We start from the raw sequence: 24,248 nt of genomic DNA, 5'->3' as shown, positions 1-24,248 counted from the left end.
ATGACACATGTACCGCCCCCCCCACTCCCCGCCATAACCACACACATGGGACGTGCTGACTTCTGCATTGCATCAATCTCAGGGTGTCTGTCTGTCTGTCTCTCCACCCCATACAAGTCCTCAGCCTCACCAGGAGGCTGTACACCTGCCCCGCCCTGAAACGTGCATGCTTCCTGGCTCACTCACACTCCAGACAGCATCCCCCCAACACTGGGACAGCGGCTCCAACTCCCCCCACCAACACACAGGCCTCCCAGCTACGCTGCCAGCTTGGTGCCCGAGATTCTCCATGAGCTCTGGCCCAGGCCTGCTGAAGACACGAGAGTCTGGGCATCAGCTGCCCAGATGCCCACACGAGAGTCAGATCAGGGCCCGAGATGCCATTCAACACCCACTTTCCCTGATCCCATACACCCATCCTCACACAACATCTCCTCTCTGGGGGACACTTTGGGGGACACACAGGTCCCTGAGTTCAAGCCCTGTATTGTTCTGATGTCTCCATTTCAAAATCTTTAACTTTTAAACAAAGGACTCTGAATTTTCATTTTGCCCTGGACTCAGTCCACAGAGTCACAAAGAGCCAGACACGGCTGAGCACGCACACACACCACCAGCCATGTAGCTGCTCTCACGCCCTCATCGCAATCTCCCTGAGTTCTGACTCACCCGGCCCTTCTGTGGCTTTGGAAACTCAAGAGTCTCTGGAAAGATCTCAACTTCTCCCACCTGCCTGAATGCCTCTACTTGGTCTTACAGCCGAGTCTTCCGTGTCCACCCCATTCTGCATCAGGCAGCTGGGTGTGATGAGTGAAGGGAGCTGCTGGGAGCATACTACGCTTCTATGCACCTCTTCCTAGTGCCATCTCGGGGGTCAGTGTCCTCGTCTGTAAATGGCCTAATGAGAACAGTGACTTCAAAAGACTTAAAAGAAACAGCATCTGTGAAACACTGAGCACAAAGCCTGCTGCTGCTGCTGCTGCTAAGTCGCTTCAGTAGTGTCCGACTCTGTGTGACCCCATAGACGGCAGCCCACCAGGCTCCCCCGTCCCTGGGATTCTCCAGGTAAGAACACTGGAGTGGGTTGCCATTTCCTTCTCCAATGCATGAAAGTGAAAAGTGAAAGTGAAGTCGCTCAGTCTTGTCCAACTCCTAGCGACCCCATGAACTGCAGCCCACCAGGCTCCTCTGTGCATGGGATTTTCAAGGCAAGAGTACTGGAGTGGGCTGCCATTGCCTTCTCCATTATTATTGCTAAGATTACACTATTATAAGTGCTGGTGAACAAAACTAGATCCAGCCTCCCTGGGCCTCTGAGGGTCTAGTGGGTAAAATAGAGATTACTTGAATAATCACACATACACAAAGGTGAAGTGGACAAGGAGCACAGGTCCCTAGTCTCATGGGGTTTACAGCTAAAAGGAGAGACAATCTGAGGCAAGAATCAGGACTTGGTTTGGAACAAAGGCCATGAGTCTGAGGTTAGAATCAGGGATCAGCCTGGGGCACATCAGTTAGGAGCCAGAGCTAAGGCTCAGAATGGGGCCAGGCTCAAAGCTTTGTGTTTGGCTGGGGTCAGGGACCATTCAGGGCAAGGGGTAGGGCTTGGTCCAGGGCAAGACAGCTAGCTCAATTAGAGGTCAGAGTTGGGGCTCAGATTGGGGCCAGGGCAGAGCTTAATTTGGGGCAGGCTGAGTTGAGACTGGGACTGGTACCAAGTCAGACAGACACTTCTAGCAGTCAGTCACTGTGTGGCTGTTTATTGAGCTGCTAGGCTTCTGCGAACCTTTGTTTTATCAACTGTAAAATGGGGAGATCTCTGTCTGCCCCCTGGCTCATGGGAATCGAGTGAGCTCATAATGGAAGCCAAGGATTACACCGATGCCATGGCTGCTGATGACTCTAAGCCTGCTCCCCTGGGGCGCTCCTCCCCCTGCCAAGCCAGGGAGGCTGTGCCACCCTCACCCATGTCCCCAGCTGTGGGGAAACCACCACCCCAGCCTGGGATCCTTTCCAAGAGGAGTCTGGATATTTCATAAAGCCCTTTGAACAACAAAGGCCACAGGAGCGATATTTCCTCCTGGGGGCTGACCGCCCAATGGCTCCTTTATCTTGGCAACCAGGCTTGAAGAGCCGTTCTTGGAAAGAGCTCGTGTGGGGCGTGTGCGAGTGCGTGTGAGTGTGAGCCTGTGCTCACAAAGCTGCTCTTTGTTGCCGTCCCCACCTGAGCGGCTGCAGACCTGGAAGCCTGGGTCCTTCAGAGGTCAACCTGTCCATCCCTTACCTCTACACAGATGTGCTGGACAGCCAGGTGGGCGGGAACACTTTCTTTTTCGCCTTAAGATTCTCCCAGAGGCGAGAACTCCAGGAAACAGGAGCCCTAGTGCCTCAGGAAGAAGGCAGGTTAGGGTGGGATGGATGCTTGACAACATGGGAGAGGTGAACGGGAGTTTTGGTTCTTTTATCAGGTCCAGTGCTTCCTTCGCCCTGGGGTCCGCGCCCAGCATACATAGCCCCTCTGGAGGCAGGGCCAACAAGACGCCCAGGAGGCTTGCCTAATTCAGACTTACCTTCAGTAGGCTCTTGGTGAGCCACCTAGAGAAAGACCGTCAGCCAGCAAGCCCCGACCTGCCTCTCAGACTGTGGGGTATGAGAGAAGTCCCTCTCTGGGCCTCAGTCCCTATGATGGCTTGGACTGCAGCCCCTGGACGGACTGGGTAGAAGCTCCAGGTACACAGGCAGGACCTGGAGTAGCCGGATCCGCAAAAGGAGTCTGTCTATCATCTCCTCTCCCTCTCTGCCGTTTCAGCTGCTAGGATCCTGCCAAGCCCAAGCGAATGGATAAGGATAGGGTGGGGGTTGCTTACTGTAGGACCCGCTGTGTGAATGGTCTGGGGATTCCTGCAACAGGTTCTCAGAAGAGACATCCTCAGGGTCCCTCCAATCTAGTCCCCATTAGGGCAGGAGTCGCTAACACCCAGCCCCTGCCCACAAACCTGCAAGGACGAGGAGCTCATTACCTTGCAGGGCAGCCTGCTCCAGGTCTGACTGGGAAGTTCATCCTCATTTGAGCTGAAGCCTGCCTCCTCCTCCTCAGGCCTGGCCTGGGGGAGGGTGGGAGAGGGGCACACAGAACACATCTGTTCATAGTGTTCTGGGACGTCTGACCAAATTGGACTGTGTAGTACCTCGCACACTCATGGGGCCCTTTCCCACCTGTCTGCTCTTGCTGTGGAAGTCTATTCACTCTTCAGAACCCACCACATGCACCCTCTCTGGGAAGGCTTGTGGGGTCACTCCTTGCCCCCTCCCTCTCTTGACCTCTCTGGAGCACCAGGTAAATCCAGATGGAGCTCCCTGAGCAGGACCTGGGGGCATGGTAAGAACCAGACGCAGAGTTGTTGTGGAACCAATACTGCACTGGAGGGGCAGCCAGAGGGGTGGGCTCTGCCTGGGATTCTGGGGGTCCGGTTTCTGTCTGGACTTGCTCTGGGGCCTTGGGCAAGCCCTGGCTTTTTCTGGGCTTCGGTTTCCTGTGCAGAGGTTGGAGGGTAGTCTCTTCAGGCCACCTGCCTGCCTTGGAAGGCCTTGCTTCTGAATGTCCTGCTGAGTGATATTCACAGCCCAGTTTCCTCAGCTGTTCCATCCAGGGCCTCTTCCCAGCCTGGACCACATACCCAGCTGTGGGTGCAGATGGTGTGTCAAGGCACTCATTCGGCAAAGGCCCAGCAGATGCCCAAGGAAGTGGGATGTGTCCAGGGATGGCACCAAGGAGGAGTAAGCACCCTTGGCCCATGCAGGACCTCAAACTTCTTCTCCATTTTTTAAAAAATACATCTTTCTTTTCTTTCTTTATTTTTGACTGCACTGGGCCTTTGTTGCTGCATGCTGGCTTTCTCTAGTTGCGGAGAGCAGGGGTTACTCTTCATTGCGGTGGCTTCTCTTGTTGCAGGGCACAGGCTCTACCCACACGGATTTCAGTTGTTGCGGCTCGCGGGTTCTAGAGTGTGGGCTCCGTAGTTGTGGCACATGGGCTTAGTGGCTCCGCAGCATGTGGGATCTTCCTGGACCAGGACTGAACCCATGTCCCCTGCATTGGCAGGCAGATTTTTAACCATTGGACCACCAGGGATGTTCCTTTCCTTCTTTAGAGATGAGATTGGCCCTGAGGCTGAGGCCATAGCCCAGCCTGGTCTCTTCCCGAGGATGTGGCTCTTGTCTTGGCACAAGCTTTAGCTCTCTCCTCTCAGTCTTGAGCCCCAGTGTCCAGACTTTAGGGGCTATCCACTCCCTAGTCTTTGTGAGGAGGATGGGAGGATCTTCAGTCAACTAATGTTTATTGAGCACCATCTATGTGCCAGACACAGCTTTGGGAACTGGAAATGCAGTGCTGAACAAGACAGTCCCTGCTCCCAAGGCACTCAGTGCTGGAGACAGACAACAAATAGATAAGCACTGCAACAAATACGTTTGGGGTGCTGATGAAAGGTCAAGAAAGACTCAAATAGGGAGTGGGATCAGGGTGCAGTGGAGGAGAGAGATGGAAGGATCAGACCACGGGTGAGGCCAGAGAGGACCAGACGCGTCAGATCAACATCCAGGTGGACAGCCGGTGAGGAAAGAGGCTGGTGCAGGCCTGGAGGCTCCAGTGAAGGCTCTGGGGGAGAAGGGGTGGGAGGGGGGTGGGATCTATTAAATAGCTGATGACTCCAGGCCTTAATCCTGTGCCAGGCCTAGGCGGGTAGTGTGTGTTGGGGGAGGGGAGCACCCCCGCTGGGGTGTAATTTCACGCTGAAGGGCCTGATGGGGCGTCCCAGGGACTGATCCTTTCTGGATCAGAAAACTCACTTCCCTTTGTCACACGCAGGGCGATTAATGCCTTAACCCTTTGTGGGCTGGCCCAGGGCCAGCCCCGCCCCACAGCACTTCCAGCCCCTGGGGACCTACCTAGCCCAGAGCCCTTGCCTCCCTCCCTGCCAGCGCTGGGACCTGGTCCTGTCTGCGGGGAGCAAGACGCTGTGACTGAGGAAAGCCAGGGGACAGATTCCCAAGCAGCTTGTCCACATCCCCGTTCCTTCTAGGGCAGCTCACCAGGCCCAGCGCCCCCAGAGAAGTGAACTCTCCACCTCTATCTGCAGGTTCTCTTATAGCTCAGTTCCAGTCCAGTCTCCCTCAGGAACCCAGGGTCTAGTCCACCCACCACCACAACCGTTGCACGTGTCACAAACAGGGGCGCTCACTGTCTCCAAGGGGGCCTCCCCATTGGCAATAGGCAATACAGCCATAACTGCCTAGTACCACAGATCTCTGAGTGAGGCATGAAGACCCCCACCCCCGCTCCCCACCCCCTGACCCTGAGGTTCCCTGACCCTCACAGTCCATGAATCCAGTAGCACCTCAGACATAACCCTGGCCAGGTCGCCACGGTCAGCCCCTGCCTTTCTGCCCTCTCTAGGCCCTCTTTTAACCTCATCTGGGTTCAAAGACCCACCAAGGAAGCTGTTGCACCTTCTTAGGCCCCTCCCCTCGCTCCTCCCAGCCTAACTGCCCCGCCTCCCATCTCGGGGCCGCTCTGGCAGGTGGCCCCTCCCAAGCTCCCCTGGAGTGGGCGAGAGGGCCAGGGACGGGGGCTAGGCCTCGCCTAAGCTCCTGGGGTCTCTAAAACCCCAGCCCCATTAAAAGAAAGACCCTAAATGTTATTTACACTTCGGAGTCTTAAAAACCATTAACAAAAGCCACTTAATTCAATTATCTTCCTGGCTGGCTCGGTTCTCAGCGCTGAGCCCGGGCCTCCCCTGGCCGCCCCCTCCCTCGCCCTCCCCCTCACTGTCATTGTGTCGGGCTAATGAGGTAAACTGAAGCGAGCCCTGTCCCCCCTGACAGGTTTATGAGAATTTAATAAAGCGTGGCCGGGACCAAATGAGTTGCCTCAGCCTCGGAGAGCTCATTGTCTTCGGCGTCAGCGTTTTTTGACTCGAGCCGCCCCCTCCCCCGCCCCCGCTCCTGCCTGGCTCGGCCCCCAGCGCCCCCCACCCCTCCCCGCCCCAGTGCCTCCCCAGGTGAGCCGGGGGAGGGCCTGGCTGATGCCAGCTCGGCCTGCCCCGGGGCCCAGCCCTGACCTGGGCAGTGTGCCCAGGGGAGGACCTGCCTCCCCTCACACACACCGGGCCCCCAGAGTGCACAGGGATCGCTGGGACTCCTACTTCCTGCCTCCCTGCGCTTGTCTGACTGCCACTGCCCACCTGAGGCTGAGGCCTGGCGAGTGCCACCGTGAGCACAATTCACTTTTTCTTGCTTGTCTGCAGGGATTGACCAGAGTAAGGGGGCTTTTCTTCCTGCCAGGGCACATGGTAGGGACAAGGGACCCTCAGGCATGACCTGGTCACCTTCTCCCCTTTGTCCCTGAAAGGTAACCAGGGGTGGAGCACAGCCCAGTGAGTGGAAGGGACTTGCCCAGTGTTCTGCAGGAATCAGAAGTACAGATGGAAGGGGCACCCAGGCTGGAGGCCCCCAGACACAAAGGCAGGCAGGCAGGCCCTACCTGGAGCTCCAGGGGTACCTGGAGAAGGCCCAGCTGTCCTTACCCCCTCACATCCCTGGCAGCCTAGAGCCAGCCTTTCTCTGGCCTCTCAGGGATGCAATGTCTAGGAGTTTCTGGACCACTCAGAGACCCAGAATTTCTTCTCTCCCCCTCAAAAGTGTTTCCAGAAATTACTGCCTTCTGGGGCTAAAGCCTGGTCTGAGAGCCTTATCTGGAAAGTCCTGAAGTCCATTGGGTATTTGGGAGCAAGTCCTAGAGATCAAGGCTCAGTCTGTGACCACGACGAAAGCTCAGTCTCAGTTCAGGGTCAGCATTCAGTTTGGGACCAGATTCAGGACTCTGTGACTAGCATCAGGTTCAGCTTGATACTAGAATCGGGCTTAGTGCGTGGATCAAGGTCAGGGCTCAGTCTGTGACCAAATAAGAGCTTACTGTTTGTCCACGATTAAGGCTTAGTCTGTACCCAGGTCAGGGTGCAAACTTTGATACAGGTCAGCATTGATCAGGATCAGTGTTCACTGTATAGATCAGTCAGGATCAAGGCTCACAATGTGATCAGGATCAAGTTCAGGTCAGGACCGCATATGGACCCGGGCAGGGGCTCAGTCGAAGGTCAGAGTGAGGACTCAGTCTAGGACCAGACCCAGGACTTAACCTGTGTCCTTGATAAAGCATAAGTCTGTGTCCAGTATCAGGCCTCCCTCTGTGATAAGGGCAGAATCCAGAGTTGGAGATGTCACTTAGTAAATTTGGGTGACTTTATCACCCACTTCTTCATGCACTCCTAACTCCCTGCTCTCCATCTCCTCAGGCCTGGCCCCTCAGAAAAGGAAATGGGGGAAGTTGTGCAGTCTGGCGGGACTGTCACCTCTATCCCCTGTCATGTGCCCAGGGTGCCCTCTGGTGGCACTCCCTAGCAGCGCTGGTTTCCTCAGTCAGCCCTCCTATCTGGCCGCCTCCTACTTAAGGGAGCCTGGCCCTCAGGTGCATCCATCAGTGTCTATCTGCTGCTGCTAAGTCGCTTCAGTCGTGTCCAACTCTGTGAGACCTCACAGATGGCAGCCCACCAGGCTCCCCTGTCCCTGGGCTTCTCCAGGCAAGAACACTGGAGTGGGTTGCCATTTCCTTCTCCAATGCATGAAAGTGAAAAGTGAAAGTGAAGTCACTCAGGCATGTCCAACTCTTCTCAACCTCATGGACTTCAGCCTACCAGGCTCCTCCGTCCATGGGATTTTCTAGGCAAGAGTACTGGAGTGGGGTGCCATTGTCTTCTCCGCAATGTCTATCTAGCCAGCTCTATATTCCAGCCTCACTCCACCTCCTCACAATGCAGAAAACAGGAATTGGCCAGGGGAATCCCCACACACATAAGAACTTTTCTCCCTTCCTGTTCAGAATTGGGTATCTTGATAATTCGCTATTGCAGGAGGCCCAGAATCTTAGCTGTGTGATAACATTCACACCTTTTTACTCATTCAGCTGTTTGACAGATATTTATCAGGCACCTGCCTCGTGCCAGGTGGGCACTGAGGGCATAGCTGTGAACAAGCCAGGAGTCCCAGCCTCTTGAACCTCACCTTCTACTCCCTTCTCCCTAATTCCCAACTCCTAGTACACAGACCTCATTGGAAAGGCACTGGCAGAAGGTGAGATTCAGAACTAGGCAACTTCAAGTCCCTACTCTGCCCTAGAGTCAGAGGTTGGACTACTCTAGGTTCTGGTCCTGTCTTCATCTCCCCTCACCCACCTCATCGGGATGCATGGCTTCACCAGCACCCACAGGTTAACAGCTTCTTCATCTGCATCACTAGGGCTCTCCATCTGGAACTCAGGGGTGTGGCTCCAGCTCCTATGGGACAGCTCCACTGGGTTAGCTGACCTTTCATCTGACCATAGCCCTTGCTTTGTCCTCCACCATAGGCCCAGCTGTGCAAACCAAAATTCTAGAACTTCCTTCCAGATTCCTCTCTTACTCCCTTAAAGACTGATAGGGAGACTTCAAAAATGGATGTAGGATCTGACCAGCTCACAGCCACCACTCTGGTCCCTATCCCCAGCATTTCCCACTGCAGTGAGCTTCTAACCCAGCCCCTCTTTTCCCTCATGTCCCTCAACACTCTGTTTTCCACACAGCAGGCAGACTGAGCGGTGCAGTCATAAATCAGATCATATCATGTCCCTGTTTAAAACCCACCTGTGGTTCCCATCTCACAGAGATTAAAATCCCAGCTCCTCACCTTGGCTTCCTAGCTTTATAGGAGCAGAACAATAACCCACTCCCCACCTTCTCCATCTTCATCTCCCACCCTTGTCTCCACATCCCTTCTTTCGTGGTCTGACACACGGACACAAATAAACACAAGTTTATTCTCACTTTAGGGTTGCACCGGCCACTTCCTGAGCTTGAAATGGTCTTGCTCTAGACTTCTGTGTGGCTTTCAGAGCTCAACTTAAATGTTACCTCTCTGAGGAGTCCTCTCCAGCCATCCAAGTCCCTCTGTCACTTCTTCCTATTGTGATTTGCTGCACAGCACTATTCACTAGCTAACGTGTTTGGTCTTGTGTGCTTATGTATTTAATTCTTTAATTCCCCCCTAAGTAGAACGTGAGCTCCCCCAGAGCTTGCTCACTATGGGTCCATAGTGTGTACGTGCTAAGTCACTTCAGTCACGTCCAACTCTATGACCTTATGGACTGTAGCCCACCAGGCTCCTCTGTCTATGGGATTCTCCAGGCAAGAATGCTGGCGTGGGTTGCCATGCACTTCTCCAGAGGATCTTCCCGACCCAGGGGAGACATCTCCTGCATTGGCAGGCAGATTCTTTACCACTAGCGCCACCTGGGAAGCCCATAGGTCCATAGTAAGACTCAGGAATTATTTGTTGAATTAATTAGTGAAAAAAAAAAAAGGTCCTAAGTGGCTGCCTTCATTTCTTCTAGTGGGAGGAGAGGGAGAGGATCTGAGTTTTCAGCCCTTAGTAGGCTCCTCTGGCTTGGCCAGCAGTGGTTCTCTCTGTGGGCGGGAGGGGGGCAGTGCCTTCATCCTAGGACCCCTGGGCAGCGTCCCTTTGGGAGATGCCAGTCCCTGCTCAGATTCCTCAAGGTCAGGGAGCTTGCTGCCTCCATACTGTCAGAATCGCCTTCTCTCCTTCCGCAGAAACATGCCCCCTACTGCCCTCCGCTGGAGCCCCTCTCTGCCTTCAGGGCCTGGAATCTGACCCTTCTGAGGGTCCTGCAGGGGTGTGGCTCCTTGGTGGACATTCTGCCCCAGAGGGCCCTGAAGAGATATCAGGGTAGGAGTCCCAGGGTGCAGCAGGCCTGGAGAGACACTGGGGGGTTTTGGTGTAGGGCTGGCTGATTGTAGAGTGGGTCCTGGGGTGTGCAGATATCTCCTGGTGTGCCTGGGGAAGGGGAGGAGGCGCAGATGGGACAAAGCATGACCTTCAGTTGGGCGTGGCAATGGAAGCGAGACTCTCCAGGAGCCAGAGCTCTTCTCTGAGGCCACCCTCCTCCTGCTCTGTTATCATAGACCTGTGGCCCGCTGCTCTGAAACTTAGCGCATGAACCTTACCTGCTCTGAACCTTAACCTCACCCTCCTCCCTAGCAGCCAGGCTCCCAGACAGGATCAGGAAGTCTTCCTGTAGAAGAGGAAGAAGCCCTGATGGTGTAACTCCAGGCCTCCACCAGCAGGAGGGTGAGGGCTTTGGGCAGGGCCTGGCATTCCAGGGCTAGAATCTTGGGTGCCTCTTCCTAAGAATGGGGCAGGAGAAGGGTGGGCCAAACCACACCCGAAGGCGGCATCGGCAGTGGCCCCACTTACCGCCCACTCTCCCAAGGCAGCAGGTGGAGTCTGAGGCTGCCAGTGGACCAGAAGAGACAGGCCTGGAGCTGGGGAGGTAGTCTTCTCACACACACACACACACACACACACACACACACACACACACACACTTAGGTAGAAGGAAGTGCTCTGAGAAGGGTTATCAGTTCCAGGGGTAGATGATTCAAAGGTTAGGGCCATCAGCCCACGCTAATGAACAGAGATGATCTGCTCAGCACCCACTGAGAGGGATTCTTCTCTCTTCTCTGGGTTTGTGGGAGGGGAGTCAGCAGGAGAGGCCGAGGCAGCAAGGAGGTCAGAGAAAGAGAGCAAAGCCCCAGGGCTGATGGGCAGTGCCTAGGTGGGGGCAGAAGAGCATCAGGCCCCAGTCTGGAAAGAGAAAGGGAAGCTGATGAGGCCGATGGTGGCGGGGCAGGGAGTCATGGCCAGCCAGAGATGGTGGGCCGCTGTGTGCCATGGTCACTGGGCACTGCTTGCCTGGATCCCTGCAGTGAGAGGGGCTGGCCCAGAGTTGCTGGGTCTTCCTCCCCGCCCCCAGCCCCCTTGTTTCTCTTGCAAGGCAGCCTGCATTCCTACGCCAGATGCTCTCACCCACCTAGACAGCTCAGATTCTGCAAGCCCAGCAGAGGCCATGAGAAAGGTGTAGGCTTTGCAAGACCTGGGAAGCCCTTCTTCCCTCACCATCTCTGCTGGGTGACCCAGCCCTCAACAACACCCCCTCCACACACACACACACACACACACACACACACACACTCCCACACAGGTGTGATGTCAGACAGTGCCACCCAAAATACTCCCACGCTCCCCATTTCATCCACATAGCCAGGCCGTCTCACCCACAGTCACACTCATATATTCATCCAGCGCCCCCCCCCCCCAAATCTGACACTCTGCTTCCACAGTTGTTCACAGGCACACACAATCTCAGACAGTCTTTTGTTCACAGTCACACACTCCTGGGGCTCTCTTCTAGGTCTCCAAGAGGAGCTGGTGTTGAGATGATGAAGCACCAGGCACTGGCTGGGAGGACTGCAGACTCCAGGGTTCAGGATCAGAAGTCTTGCAGTCAGAACTTGACTCCAAAGGTGCTTTATTAAGGAGCAGAGCGAGGCATAGGGGGAATGCACAGTGAGGTTCGGGTGGAGACCAGGGTGGGAGGAGCCTCCTGACCACTCCTCCCTATCTCCCCCTGCACCCCCTGCTCTGTGTTTGTAGCTCAGCTCACTCAGGCTCCTCTTTCCATGGAATTCTCCGGGCAAAAATACTGGAGTGGGTAGCCAGTCCCTTCTCCAGGGAATCTTACCTACCCGAGGATGGAACCTGGGTCTCCTGCATTGCAGGGTTCTTTACCATCTGTGCCACCAGCAGAAAGGATGGGAATGTGCTCAACCCAGCTCTACCTTATGGATGATCTGGCTCAGATCAGATCCTCCCCGGCATTAATCCCAAACGGTCAGGTTGGGGTAGAGACAAGGAGGTCAGGCAGGAGCGGGAGCTCGCTCGCAGCCTTTCACAGCAGGCGGGCATAGGAGACCGCCCAGGCCGAGACGGGTCGTGTCTCCCAGCTTCCTCTCACCCCTCCAGGGCCTTGCTGAGTTAACCCCCTCAGAGTGGCTCTGTTCACAGTGCCCAAATGCCATGGGTGGCGGGTGGGAGGCGGGGAAGGTGCAGCAGCCCAGTTCCGGACGTCTGGGGAATGAGATCAACTAGAACCCAGCAGACCGCCCTCAAAGGGCCAAGGCATTGCTCCCTCCTTTGAGGGCTGTCAGTACCGGGCACCAGGCACCGTCATCACATTCCCCTCCCCACCGCGCACCCTGGAAGTTCCAGAGATGGGACAGAAGAGGCCACCTATGCCCAGCCCCGGACCCGTAAAAAAATTCCTTTTTCTTTTCTTTCTCCTCCTCCCTATTTTTTCTTCAACGGCACTGATGGGAGGGAACCGGGACAGGGGAAGTCAGGGCCGGGAACCCAGTTCACTAGGGGGCGACGCGCTCCCGGGGCAGGTCGAGCCGGACCCCGTCGTCGGCGCGTGGTGCGTAGACGGCAGCGGGCGCGGGGGCGTCCAGGGCGAAGGGGCCGGGGCCCGGGCTGGAGCGGCCGGACGACGCGTCCGAGGCGGCGGGGCTAAGCTGCACGGCCGTGGTGTCCTGCGCCGTGCGCTCGCTGCTCTCCATCTCCAGCGCCACGCGCCCGCCGCCGCCCTGTCCGGAACTCCCAGCCCCCGCAGAGCGCGAACGGGGCGCGCGGCCGCGGCGGCGGCTACACACACAGCAGGCCGCGAAGAAGCCGAGCGCCAGCACGAGCAGCGCCGGCCCCACGACGAGGGGCGCGTTGTGTCCGGGGAGGAAGGAGGCGAAGGCGCCCACCAGCGTCACGTTCACGCCCGCCAGCAGCAAGCACAGGCCGCAGGCGCAGAACAGCGCCTGCGACGCCGGGCCGGGAAGCCGGTCCTGAGCGTGGCCCGCGGGCTCCCGGGCCGGGGGCCCCTGGCTCTTCTCTGGGGGCGGCATCGACCTGGGGACTCCGGGCACTCATTCAGCTTCCTCCTGCCGCCGGCCGCGGCCAGCCCACATGTCAGGGGCTCAGCTCACAGTCGTCCTGTGGGCAGAGAGCCACGGAGAGGTCAGCCGGGCATCTGGGCTTTCCACCCCACCCTCGGTTCTGTGGCTCCGTTCAGTGCCTGGGAGCGCAGAGGTCATGCCATCTTGGCTAGCCCCTGCCTCTGCCTCTGTGAGACTTTTTTTTTTTTTTTTTTTTTGCCGTACCTCGAGGGCATGCGGAGCTTCCCTGACCAGGGCTCGGGCCCCTTGCAGTGGAAGCCAGGAGTCTTAACCTCTGGAGTGCCAGGGAAGTTCCCCCCTCTGCCTCTGGGAAGCAACAGCTCACCCCACATGGGAAGAGTGGCTTCTCCACCACGTCCCTGGATTTCCTTGTGGCAGTTCTTGCTATCTTCCTCCCTCCCCACTCCCTCTTGTCCTCCAGACAGACACAGACCCTCCACCTCTTCCCTTCCAGGAAGCCTTCTTGGGCTAATTAAGTGAGTGCTGTGCTTAGTCCCTCAGTTGTGTCCAACTCTTTGTGACCCCGTGGACTGTTGCCTACAGGCTCCCCTGTCCATGGGGATTCACCAGGCAAGAATACTGGAGTGGGTTGTCATGCCCTCCTCCAAGGGAATATTCCCAACCCAGGGAACGAACCCAGACCTCCTGCATAGTGGGTGGATTCTTTACTGTCTGAGCCACCAGGGAAACAATTAAATGAGTAAATAGCTATAAAGTGCTCAGCTCAGTGCCTAGGTGCTCATTACCTGATGATCATGATCAGTAGTCCTAATCAGACGGCAGGGGCAGCTCTTGGGATTTAGACAACTTCCTCCCCTGAGCAATAGAGGCCCTAGAAACCACCTGGTCTAGCCCCAGCTTGTCCAGAGGAGAAACTGAAGCTCATAGAGATCTATGGATTTACCCAATATCCAAGGCCAGGACCTCGTGACCTGCTGCCTGGCCAGTGAGTGACCTTGTGACAGTGAGGAGCTCCTGAGGTTCTAGATGGCAAGTGAGAAGGGACAGTCCTTACATGGGTTGGGCTGGAGCAGACCCAAGGCCCCAGGTCCTTCTAGACTGGACATTCTATTAGATACCAATCCTACCCCCATCAGTTCCCCAAGATTATACTGTTGAATCTAGACTTAAAAGCCCAATCACTGGGTACTAGGATCCCCTTCTAGGATTTTCTTGTTGTAACTGGTTGTGGGATCTATCATCGGATTCTAGAATTCTGGGAATGCATACAGAAGCATCAGAGTCTGGGGAATTTAAGACATCTATTTTGAGAATTCTGTTCTATAACATGGAATCACAGGTATTAAGGCCCTTGGAGGATGAGATCATTGTCATGGAGCTGTGCTAGAATTGTGAAAAGGTGTCAGAAAAGGGCTCTGAGTTGGAGTGGGAGGGGTGTAATCAGAACCATGCTCCACTGGGATGAGCTTGCAAGATGAGTAACAGAGCGTGACCTGGACACAGGGCCTCTCTGTGCTTCAGTGTTAACACCTATTGTTGTTGGTTAGTCGCTAAATCATGTCTGAATCTTTTGTGACCCCATGGACGATAGCCTGCCAGGCTTCTCTGTCCATGGGATTTTCCAGCAAGAATACTGGAGTAAGTTGCCATTTCCTTCTCCAGGGGATCTTCCCGACCCAGGAATAGAACTGCGTGTCCTGCATTGGCAGGTGGGTTCTTTACCGCTGATCCACCAGGGAAGCCCTGTGAGTGAAGTTGCTCAGTCATGTCCAACTCTTTGCGACCCCGTGGACTGTAGCCTGCCAGGCTCCTCCGTCCATGGAATTTTCCAGGCAAGGATACTGGAGTGGGTTGCCACTTCCTTCTCCAGTTCACACCTGTAATTGGGTCTATTATAAGAACTTACCTGATGGGATGTGGTGATGATTAAATGCTTTAAGCTTAATCCGTGCTTAGAACAATGAAGAACATAGTGAGAATTCCATATTAGTCACGTTGTTGTAGTGGTGGCTGATAGAGAAGGGGCTCTCAGGCCTCAGATCTGGGGGGTTGGTCATATTGAGTTTGGAATCAGAACAGTTTCCACCCTTCAGGTGGAAGGGCCTCAGGGACAGGCCCTGAATTGTCCTTCCTGAGTCCAAAGCCTATATTCAGTGGAGTTGGAGAGAATTTGATGACAGGGTGTGCAAAGGTGAGGCCAGTTTGCATTGTCACTCTGGACCCAGGTGGGAATCAGCTTGGCCCAAGCAGCTTAGAGGGCTTGGAGGCCATTTCCAGGTCTGCTCAACCTGGTGACTCCAGGGCACCCTCCCCTGGCCCATGCTGGGAAGTGGCACCAGGGAAAGTAGCAGCTTTCCTGGGACTCCAGCCAGAAGCTCCTGGCTGACACACTACACTGGCAGGAATTCAGAACCCCCAAAATCCTGGCAAAGAAAGTGTATGTTGACCCTTGAGGGCATCTACCAACCACAGATTCCTTGGGAAGCTCCCTGTTTGCACGAACCATCTGCTGTCTTTAATGCAGTTGTTGGTTCTGCCAGGCGGCAGTAGAAACCACTGAAGGGGTACAACAATTTACAGTTTGCAAAGCATTTTCACATCCACGACATCACTGAATGATACACTTGCTTGATACTTATTAACAGCCACATCTTACAAATGAGGAAATGGAGGCTCAGAGAGGGAAGTCGATTTGGGTCTAGTGGCTAGACTAAAAGGGAGATCAGAATCAGAGAACATGTGGTCTGGTTCACACAGAAGGTAATCTTGTTTCTTTCTTTTTTTTTTTTTGACCTTGGGGTTGATGTGGAGGTAAATCCCCAAAGTTTCTTCCTGTTGCCCTCAGAGGGTGCTGTGAAATTCCCAAATTTCACCCCTTCTGCACCTCATCATTTTCTGACATTGTCCTTCCTGTGGGAAAGGCCTGTCTGAGGCTGATGCAGGGAGCCCCTGAGGGAGGGATGGAGTCTAGCCCTTCAGCTCGTCTCACAACAGACTCTTGAAAGCTGACATTGGACAAGGGTAGGGGAGCCTGGGTGGCTAGAGGGTCCAAGGCTCTTTTTTCTTTTACAGAGAAGACTCTTTATCTTTGGGTTTTGGCAGTTTTACTATGATGTGCCAAGGTGAGATTTTCTTTGTCTTTATCCTCTGTGGTCTTCCTGATGCTTCTACAGTCTGCCTTGATTTCTGCCCGTTTTGGAAAAATTTCAGCCATTATCTTTTCCTCTATTCTTTCTTGCCTCTCCTCTGGAACCCTAATTGTGTACATGTTCAACCTTTTGGCATTGTCCCACACATCTCTTACACACTACTCTATATTTTCTAGTATTCTGCCTGCCCCCCCCCCACCCCATTCTCTCTGGCTATTAATTCTACTCATCTGTCATCCAGTTCACTAATCCTGTCTTCACTTGCATCTTCTCTGCTGTAAAATCCATCTATTCAGTTCTTAATTTCAATTGTTATAACTTTCTAGTTCTAGAATTGCCACTTGATTCTATTTCATAAATTCCAGTATTCTACTAAAAAACTTCCTCTTATGTATTTTCTTGAACGTATTAAACTCTTTGAAGTCCATGTCTGAAAACTCCAACATCTGGCTCTCTTGTTTCTATTGTCTGTTTTATCGCTCTTGGTTTTGGGTCATTAAGTCTTGTCTCCTGTAATGCTAGATAATTTTTTAATTAAATGCCCAACATTGTAGAGATAGCTTGAGCCCTGGATAATATTATCTCCTTTTAGAGAAGATTTACTTTTGCTTCTGACAGACAGCTGAAGAAGGGACAGGCCACCCTAACCCAATCTGTTATTGCATTGACTTCGAGCTATGGTTCAGTCTTCCTGAGTCTGGTCTATATCTGTTTAACCAGTATTCCTAGAAGATAGTCTTTTGGGCTCCCAATTAAAAACTGGAGGTGTTTAACAGGGCCTTTCACCTTTTTCAGCCCTAAATCCCAATTCTGACTTCCCAACTCCATGGTCACCATTGCCCCCTACAAACCGGAAAATGCCTTAAGGAAAAAAGTGAAATAAAATACTACTTCTCTTTTCTTCAAGATCTTGGCCCCTCAAGCCCTTACTTTACTTGGTGAAGCCCAAGGCCTTTACCAATTGCCTTGGTAGCTCTCCCATGCCTTTGAACAGATTTCTTAAATGTTTAATCCAGCCTTTTTAGTTATCCTCATTGAGTGAGTTGGTCTGATACAGGCTAGTCTTTCTTAGCCATAGAAAAGTCTAGATGAGAATCTGAAATTAGCATTTTTAAATTGCTGACTAAGTTAGTTGTGTTATGTTGAGCACTTTGTAATAACATGTAATTTAATTTTCACAGAATGTGATTAAGCATTATTGTCATATCCCCATTTTATATATGAGGATTTTAAGGTACAGAAAGATTCAAGTTTCCCAAGGCCAAGAGTATCAGTGGTGGTGCCAGGATTTGAAGACTGGTGTCCTGATCCCGAAGCACAAGTTCTCAACCCAGGACACTGCTAGGTTTGCTAAGTGCTTATTGAATGACTGAAGCACAGGGCACAGGCTTTGTAAATAAGCTCCTGTAATTAGCATGCCAGCAGCGACAGGGTGTGCTTTGTGTATCTCTTAAGGAAGGTAAACTCACTTTGCTCTTTCCTTGGCTTAGTACACTAAGTTCAGCTCAGTCACTCGGTCGTGTCCGACTCTTTGTGACTCCATGAACCGCAGCACTCCTGGCCTCCCTGTCCATCACCAACTCCCAGAGTCCACCCAAACCCATGTCCATTGAGTCGGTGATGCCATCCAACCATCTCATCCTCTGTCATCCCCTTCTCCTCCTGCCCTCAATCTTTCCCAGCATCAGGGTCTTTTCCAATGAGTCAGCTCTTCACATCAGGTGGCCAAAGTATTGGAGTTTCAGCTTCAACATCAGTCCTTCCAATGAACACCCAGGACTGATCTCCTTTAAGATGGACTGGTTGGCTCTCCTTGCAGTCCAAGGGACTCTCAAGAGTCTTCTCCAACACCACAGTTCAAAAACATCAATTCTTCGGTGCTCAGCTTTCTTTATAGTCCAACTCTCACATCCATACATGACTACTGGAAAAACCACAGCCTTGACTAGACGGACCTTTGTTGGCAAACTAATGTCTCTGCTTTTTAACATGCTGTCTAGGTTGGTCATGACTTTCCTTCTAAGGAGTAAGCATCTTTTAATTTCATGGCTCAGTCCAACTAAAGCAAATACCTGCCCGAGAGCTAAGCTTCCAGGGGCTAATTGCCAAGAAGTGATTCTTATCTGCTCCTAGGAGGCAGCACTAACTCTGGAAGACAGACTACTCCCAGAGTCTCCACCCTAGGCAGAGAATAGGCTAAGGGCAGATGGGTGCTGGGCTGATTCCTGAAGTTGCCTGTGCTGTGCTGTGCTTAGTTGCTCAGTCCTGTCCAACTCTTTGCGACCCTATGGACTGTAGCCCGCCAGGCTCCTCTGACCATGGGGATTCTCCAGGCAGGAATACTGGAGGGGGTTACCATGCCCTCCTCCAGGGGATCTTCTTCTCAACCAAGGATTGAACCCAGGTCTCCTGTATTGCAGGCGGATTCTTTACCATCTGAGCCACCAGGGAAGCCCCCTGAAGCTGCCTCCACCCTGGCTAATTGGGATCTAGGGCACACAGGGGCGGTGTTGCAGTTGTTCAGCTGTTGCAATTCCGTCTGCACTACCCTTTCTGTCTGGTGGACTGTAGCCCTCCAGGTGGGGCTGTTGGGTGCTGTTTTGCGGTGGGTGCTCTGGCTTGCTCTGCTGTGGGTGTCACTGGTGCTATCCACTAAATCGTTTTGGTACTCTCCCCTCTGAACACATGTTATGATTGCATTTCCTGGCCAATTTGTGATTTCCTGGCCAGTGTGTGATTGTCACATTCATCACTTCTAGGATTGTGCTCAGTTGCTCAGTCGTGTCTGACTCTTTGTGGCCCCATGGATTATAGCCCAGTAGGCTCCTCTGTCCATGCTATTTTTTAGGCAAGAATACTGGAGTGGGTTACCATTCCCTTCTCTATGGAGTCTTTAAATTCAGAAGCAGGGTCCTCCGAGTTTGCACCATTGCTATCGCTTCAAATATCCCTTCAAACTCTGTTTCATCCTGAGTCCAGTCCTCAACCCCATTGCCTGAGCAGGAGGGAAGGTCATTGCTCTGAATCTTGAATTTTAGTGAGCACCCAAGCTGCTGAACCTGTAGAAATCATCTTGTTCAATTCCATCATCTGCACAGCGGTGACACTGAAGTTTGGAGTGAGGAAGGTCATGGAGGGAGCCTGTGGCCAAGCCAGACCCGACCCTGGCCTTTTCCCACAAAGTCAGGGCTCTGACCCCTGCTGTTCGCTGTGCCTGACTGACCCTGGTTAGGCAGCCAGACTGCCCCCTGCCTCACCTCAGCCTGGGAGACCATGTGGACTCTATTTGGGAGTCCAGGCCATAAACTCTATTTGGGGCAGAGGCAGACACGAGGGACTGTGTCTCAGATGACCAGGGTTCTTGACTTTGGTCTGCTGGGGCAACGCGGGCGGGCCAGGGCCCCTCTCTGGGCCTCCGCTGTCTGAATGTAAAGGGAAAGGTTGAACTGGGTGATTGTCTCTGGATCCGTCCTCCTGCTGCTAGTGGTTTGTGAGGGTGGGCATGAAACCTCTTCAGAAATTACTGCCAATATATTAAAAGATCTCAAAAAATGGTATATCCATCTGAAATATGGCTATTCTTTGCTTTGGGATGTGATTAAGTCATTGCCGCTACCCTGCCCTGCAGAAGCAACCTGCTGCTTGACTGCTTGATTCGGGGGTGGGGATGGGGGGGGGTTCTGATTTTGGGGGAGGGGCACTCACATTGAATAGCAACTCTGTGCTAAGCCCTTTCCCAGCACTAACATGTTTAATCGTTACTATGACCCTGTGAGGCTTCCCTGGTGTCTCAGATGGTAAAGAATCAGCCCGAAATACAGGGTTCAAGCCCTGAGTTGGGAAGAACCCCTGGAGAAGGGAATGGCAGCCCACTCCAGTATTTTATCCTGGAGAATTCCATGGACAGAGGAGCCTGGTGGGCCACAGTCCATGGGGTCACTAAGAGTTGGACATGACTGAGCGACTGAGCGACTAAGTGACTAACACTACCATGACCCTATGAGCTGTTGCAGTCCTGAACCCAGTTCACCCAGTGAGAAACTGAGGCTGGGAGAGGAGAAGAACATGGTTTACTCAGCTGTAACAGGTAAAACTGGGATTTGAACCCAGCTCTGTCAGATTGAAAGTCATGTTGTTTTGCTATAGCAGACTTTCTGCTTACTGGAAGGTACAGAGGTGTTGGATTATTTTAAAAATTAGCAATTGATTATTACTATCCAGCCAACAAGCTTGGGGCCCAAGGAGGGTAGTCCTCTGTTACATGGATGCAGAGCTCCTAGGGTTGGGGGCTCTGTCTGAAACCCCTTCAGGTCGGCCTCCCCCACCCAGTCCCTGAATCTGGGATGTCTGTGTTGTTCTAGAGCAGCTGCTTAACTGGGGGCAGCTGCCAGGTCTCCTGGTTCCAGATTCCTGCTGCAAGGGCCCCAGAGCTTCCGGGCGAGGGTGAGGGGGCTGGGGCTTTGGTCGAAGCATCAGGCACTGGACTATGCCCGCTGTCCTCCATGTGAAACCAAGTGCCTCATTTGCTCAGTCTGAACCCCTCACTGTGAACCCTTCTATTTCCCTGAGCTTTGGCCCTTCTGTTCCCCTTCAATCCCAGAAAGTCTGGGCCAGCCCCCTCCCCTGGCCTCCCCATTGTCCCCCTCCATCCCACCTCCATCCTCAGGGAACCTCCCACATCACCATTACTCATTGCCGGCTTATTCACTACCCTGGAAACTCTCATCTTCTTCCAACTGAAGTCTGCCTCCTGGGAACCCCCAGAGCTGTCACCACCCCCACCCTAGCCAATCCTAGAGCTCCCCTACACCCTGTCCAGGCAATAGACTCATGTGTGCGTGGACACACACACAGGCTCACACTGATTCTCTGGAAACAAGAGAACAGAGAGAATGAAGTCTGGAGGTGTGGTTTCCCAGCTCCTATGTCAGACACCTGCAGCCTTGATCCTCATCCCTGAGTGCTTGTGCACACATATACACACATACATCACATGTGTACACTCAGTGGCTGGATACACCCAGAAACACACACAGAGGTGCATTACACACTGAGAGCTGAAGACACAGGCCAACACATAGCCAGCCAGCCAGCCAATCTCCGTTGCCTGCCTATCTGGTGAGAGGAAGCTGCTGCCCAGCAGAAGCACCCTGGAGACCTGTCTGCCTGGAAGCAGGGAGATGGACGGCAGACTGTCTGCAGAGGACTGCCCTTCCTGCCCACCTCCTTCCAAGGCTTTGGGATGTACGCTTGCTCCTCCAGTGCAAATCCCCTGAGGGGCTTTGGCAACCTTTGCACAACTGCCTCACCCTGCACCCTCCTAGTGCCTTGGCTCCTCCTCTCCAATTCCCAATTCCTCCCTTCCACCCCACGTACCCTTCCCTTCATCACCTTTGTCATCTTCCTGAAACCCTTTCACCTCTGAGAAACCCAGCTATCCCACTCTTGACTAAACTGTTGCTACCACTATAGAAACACCAGTACAGCGCTGCCATGTGCCAAACACTGGTTTAAGTCTTTTATATCGTTGTTGTTGTTCAGTTGCCCAGTCATGTCCAGTTCTTTGCAGCCCCGTGGACTGCAGCATGCCAGGCCTTTTATGTCATTAACTCATTTAAGCCCTGTGACAACCCTATAGATAGATGCTATTGCCATCTTCAGCTTTGGATGGGGACAAAGAGGCTCAGAGAGGTTGAGTCACTTGCCCAAGGTCACAGACATGGTGATAATAAGTGGCAGTTTTGGGACTCAAACCTAGGCTGTGTGGGGCTTCCCTGGTGGCTCAGTGGTAAAGAATCTGCTTGCCACTGCAGGAGACACAGGTTTGAGCCCTGATCCAGGAAGATCCCACATGCCACAGAGCAATCAAGCCCATGCACCACAGCTATTGAGCTCCAGAGCCACACCAAAACTACTGAAGCCCTGTGTTCCGCGACAAGAGAGGCTGCCGCAACGAGAAGTCTGCACGCTGCACCTAGAGAAAGCCTGCGCAGCAAGGACAACCCAGCACAGCCAGAAATAATAAATAAAATTATATTAAAAAAAGCTTAGGCTGTGTGTTTTCTATACCTGTGCTCCTCACCATGACTGCACAGCCTCCAGCTGTAACTGTGCTCTGATCTAAGGCCATCCTGGAACTCTGCTTTTTCTCCATGAGCCTCTTGTCTCTGCTTCTCTATGCATCCACCCGAGAACCCACATTGCCTCACTTTGCTTAATCTCTTGCAGTTTACCGTGTCTTGCAACTTGTTCCTTTGTCCTTCTGTCAAAGCTGCCAGAGATGCCTCAACTCTGCATGGGTCCAGCTTTCTGCCTCCTCCACATTTGTGCCCAAACTGCGAAGCTTTGTAGGTGAAAAGAAGATCAGCTCCTAGGCGGCAGGGCCTTTGTGCATCCCTGTCTTTGGTTTGACTCTGGCAGCCCTCAAGGCTCCCAGGGATGACATCCCCCATCACCCCCTCACCACACCTGCGTCTCCTCCTGGAGGCACTCAAGCCTCTTCCTCTTGAAACCAAACAAAGCCCCCATCTCCCCCACATCTGCCTCCATTTAACCTCGCCCACCCCCTTCTTGGGAGCGCTGGCTACACCCCTACTTTACCTCCTTCTCAAAGATCAATCCACTCCCATATGGCTTCTGCGCCACCACACTTGACTGCTGGCTCCAAGGCCACCAGCCGCCTCCTCGTTGCTGAATCCAGTGAAGATTGTTCGTGACCTCTCCACAGCTCTGGACCTGCTGGACCCTCCTCCCTGGAAACATTCTCCTCCTCTTGGAAACAGGCCTCTTAAACTTCATACTCTCCCACAAAGCCCAGACTGACAGCCAGAGACCCAGCTTCATTCTTGCTCCTCCTCCCCTGGATTGTCCTCCACACATTTCCCCTCTTGTCCGACACCAGCCCTGTAGGCGCTTCCCTCCAGGGGTCTCTAGAGCCCATCTCTTCCTCTCTAGTCTCACTGCTACCCCACGAAGCTCTCCTCCCCTCCCCCTCCCGAGGGAACCCCTCCTGGGCTTTCCCAGCCCTGGCTCCCTCTAGGCCACCCTCTCGATTTTGATGGAGTGGAGCTGAACTCACCAGGTGTGGCTGGGTGACCATGCTGCTCCTGCTGCTTTACCTGGCTGACTCCAGTTCAGAGCGCAGCTGGGACGTCACTTCCTCCAGGAAGACTTCCTTTGCCTCGGTGATGGGGAACTACTGTGTCCAGGTCTGCATTCCCCCACTGGTCTACCTTGAGGATCAGAGTTATATCCTCCTTCTTCACTGCCACATCCCCCTGGTCTCCCCAGGTGCCCAGGGAATGTTGGTTAAACAAATGGTTAAGGTCAGAGGGACCACTGTCACCTGCCTTTATCTGTCTCCTGATTTGGAGGTTGCTCTGTGCCCACTTCTCTCTGATTCCCTCCTTACTTTCTTGGGAGGGTGCGGTGTGCAGCTGGGTGGGGACTGGAGGTGGATTCTAGGGCAGTTTCTTACTGAGTTAAAGAGTAGGAGGGGTTAGGGCAGAGCAGAGGGGCCCAAGGCAGCCTCTCCATGCTGTGCGTCCCCCTTCTCCTGTTTCCCCTCTCTGTTGTTCTCATCTCTTTCCAGAGGACTGTGCTCAAGGTACAGGTCCTTGCCGTCTTGTCTGCTGCTACTCAGTTCCTCTGGGGTTTAGGACTGGCTGGAATACCCCCTCTAGTTCTAAAGCTACCCTCCTCATCTTCTCCCCTCTCCTGCCCTCCTCTTGCCTTCTCTCCAGCCTCCCCCAACACCTGTAGCTTGCACTTGCCTGAGCCAGTTCAATGAACACTTCTTGGTTGGTTTTGCCTGGGGCCCTTCAAGGGAGGAAGGATCCCTAGAGAGCAGGGCAGCCAAGGGGCGCCCACTTGATGGGGCTGGATAGGGCAGTGGCCGCTGGTCCCCCTCACTCACCTGGTTGACTGCTTGCAGATCCCGGGCTTAGCGGGTGGGCGGGGGAAGGAGGGCGCCAGGGAGCAGCCCCCAGGGACTGGGAGGGGCCAGTGGCAGGCTGCGGGCTGCGCAGGTTCTGAGCGTCCCTCTCAGCGTCGTGGCGGCTCCTCTGCTCCCTTTGAGCCCCCACGGATCATCGCGCGCACCGTCTCCTCTCCTCTCTGGCTCCAGCTCCGCGCCGCCCTTCTCCCTTCCCCGTTTCTAGGTTTCACGCTTTTCAAGCGCCTGGCAGTG

At 53.8% G+C, this 24,248-nt stretch overlaps 1 protein-coding gene across 1 annotated transcript; it reads right to left on the bottom strand.

The window, feature by feature from the left end:
- Positions 1-12,365: 12,365 nt before the first annotated feature.
- On the bottom strand, positions 12,366-12,899 carry TMEM275 (transmembrane protein 275). The gene has a single exon (XM_055586977.1). The coding sequence runs from the start codon at positions 12,897-12,899 to the stop codon at positions 12,366-12,368; it is 534 nt and encodes a 177-aa protein (XP_055442952.1).
- Positions 12,900-24,248: the final 11,349 nt, after the last annotated feature.

Source organism: Bubalus kerabau, chromosome 6 (genome assembly GCF_029407905.1).
Source record: "Bubalus kerabau isolate K-KA32 ecotype Philippines breed swamp buffalo chromosome 6, PCC_UOA_SB_1v2, whole genome shotgun sequence".
Taxonomy (NCBI): Eukaryota; Metazoa; Chordata; class Mammalia; order Artiodactyla; family Bovidae; genus Bubalus; species Bubalus kerabau.
This window is presented reverse-complemented; position numbering and strand designations above follow the sequence as displayed.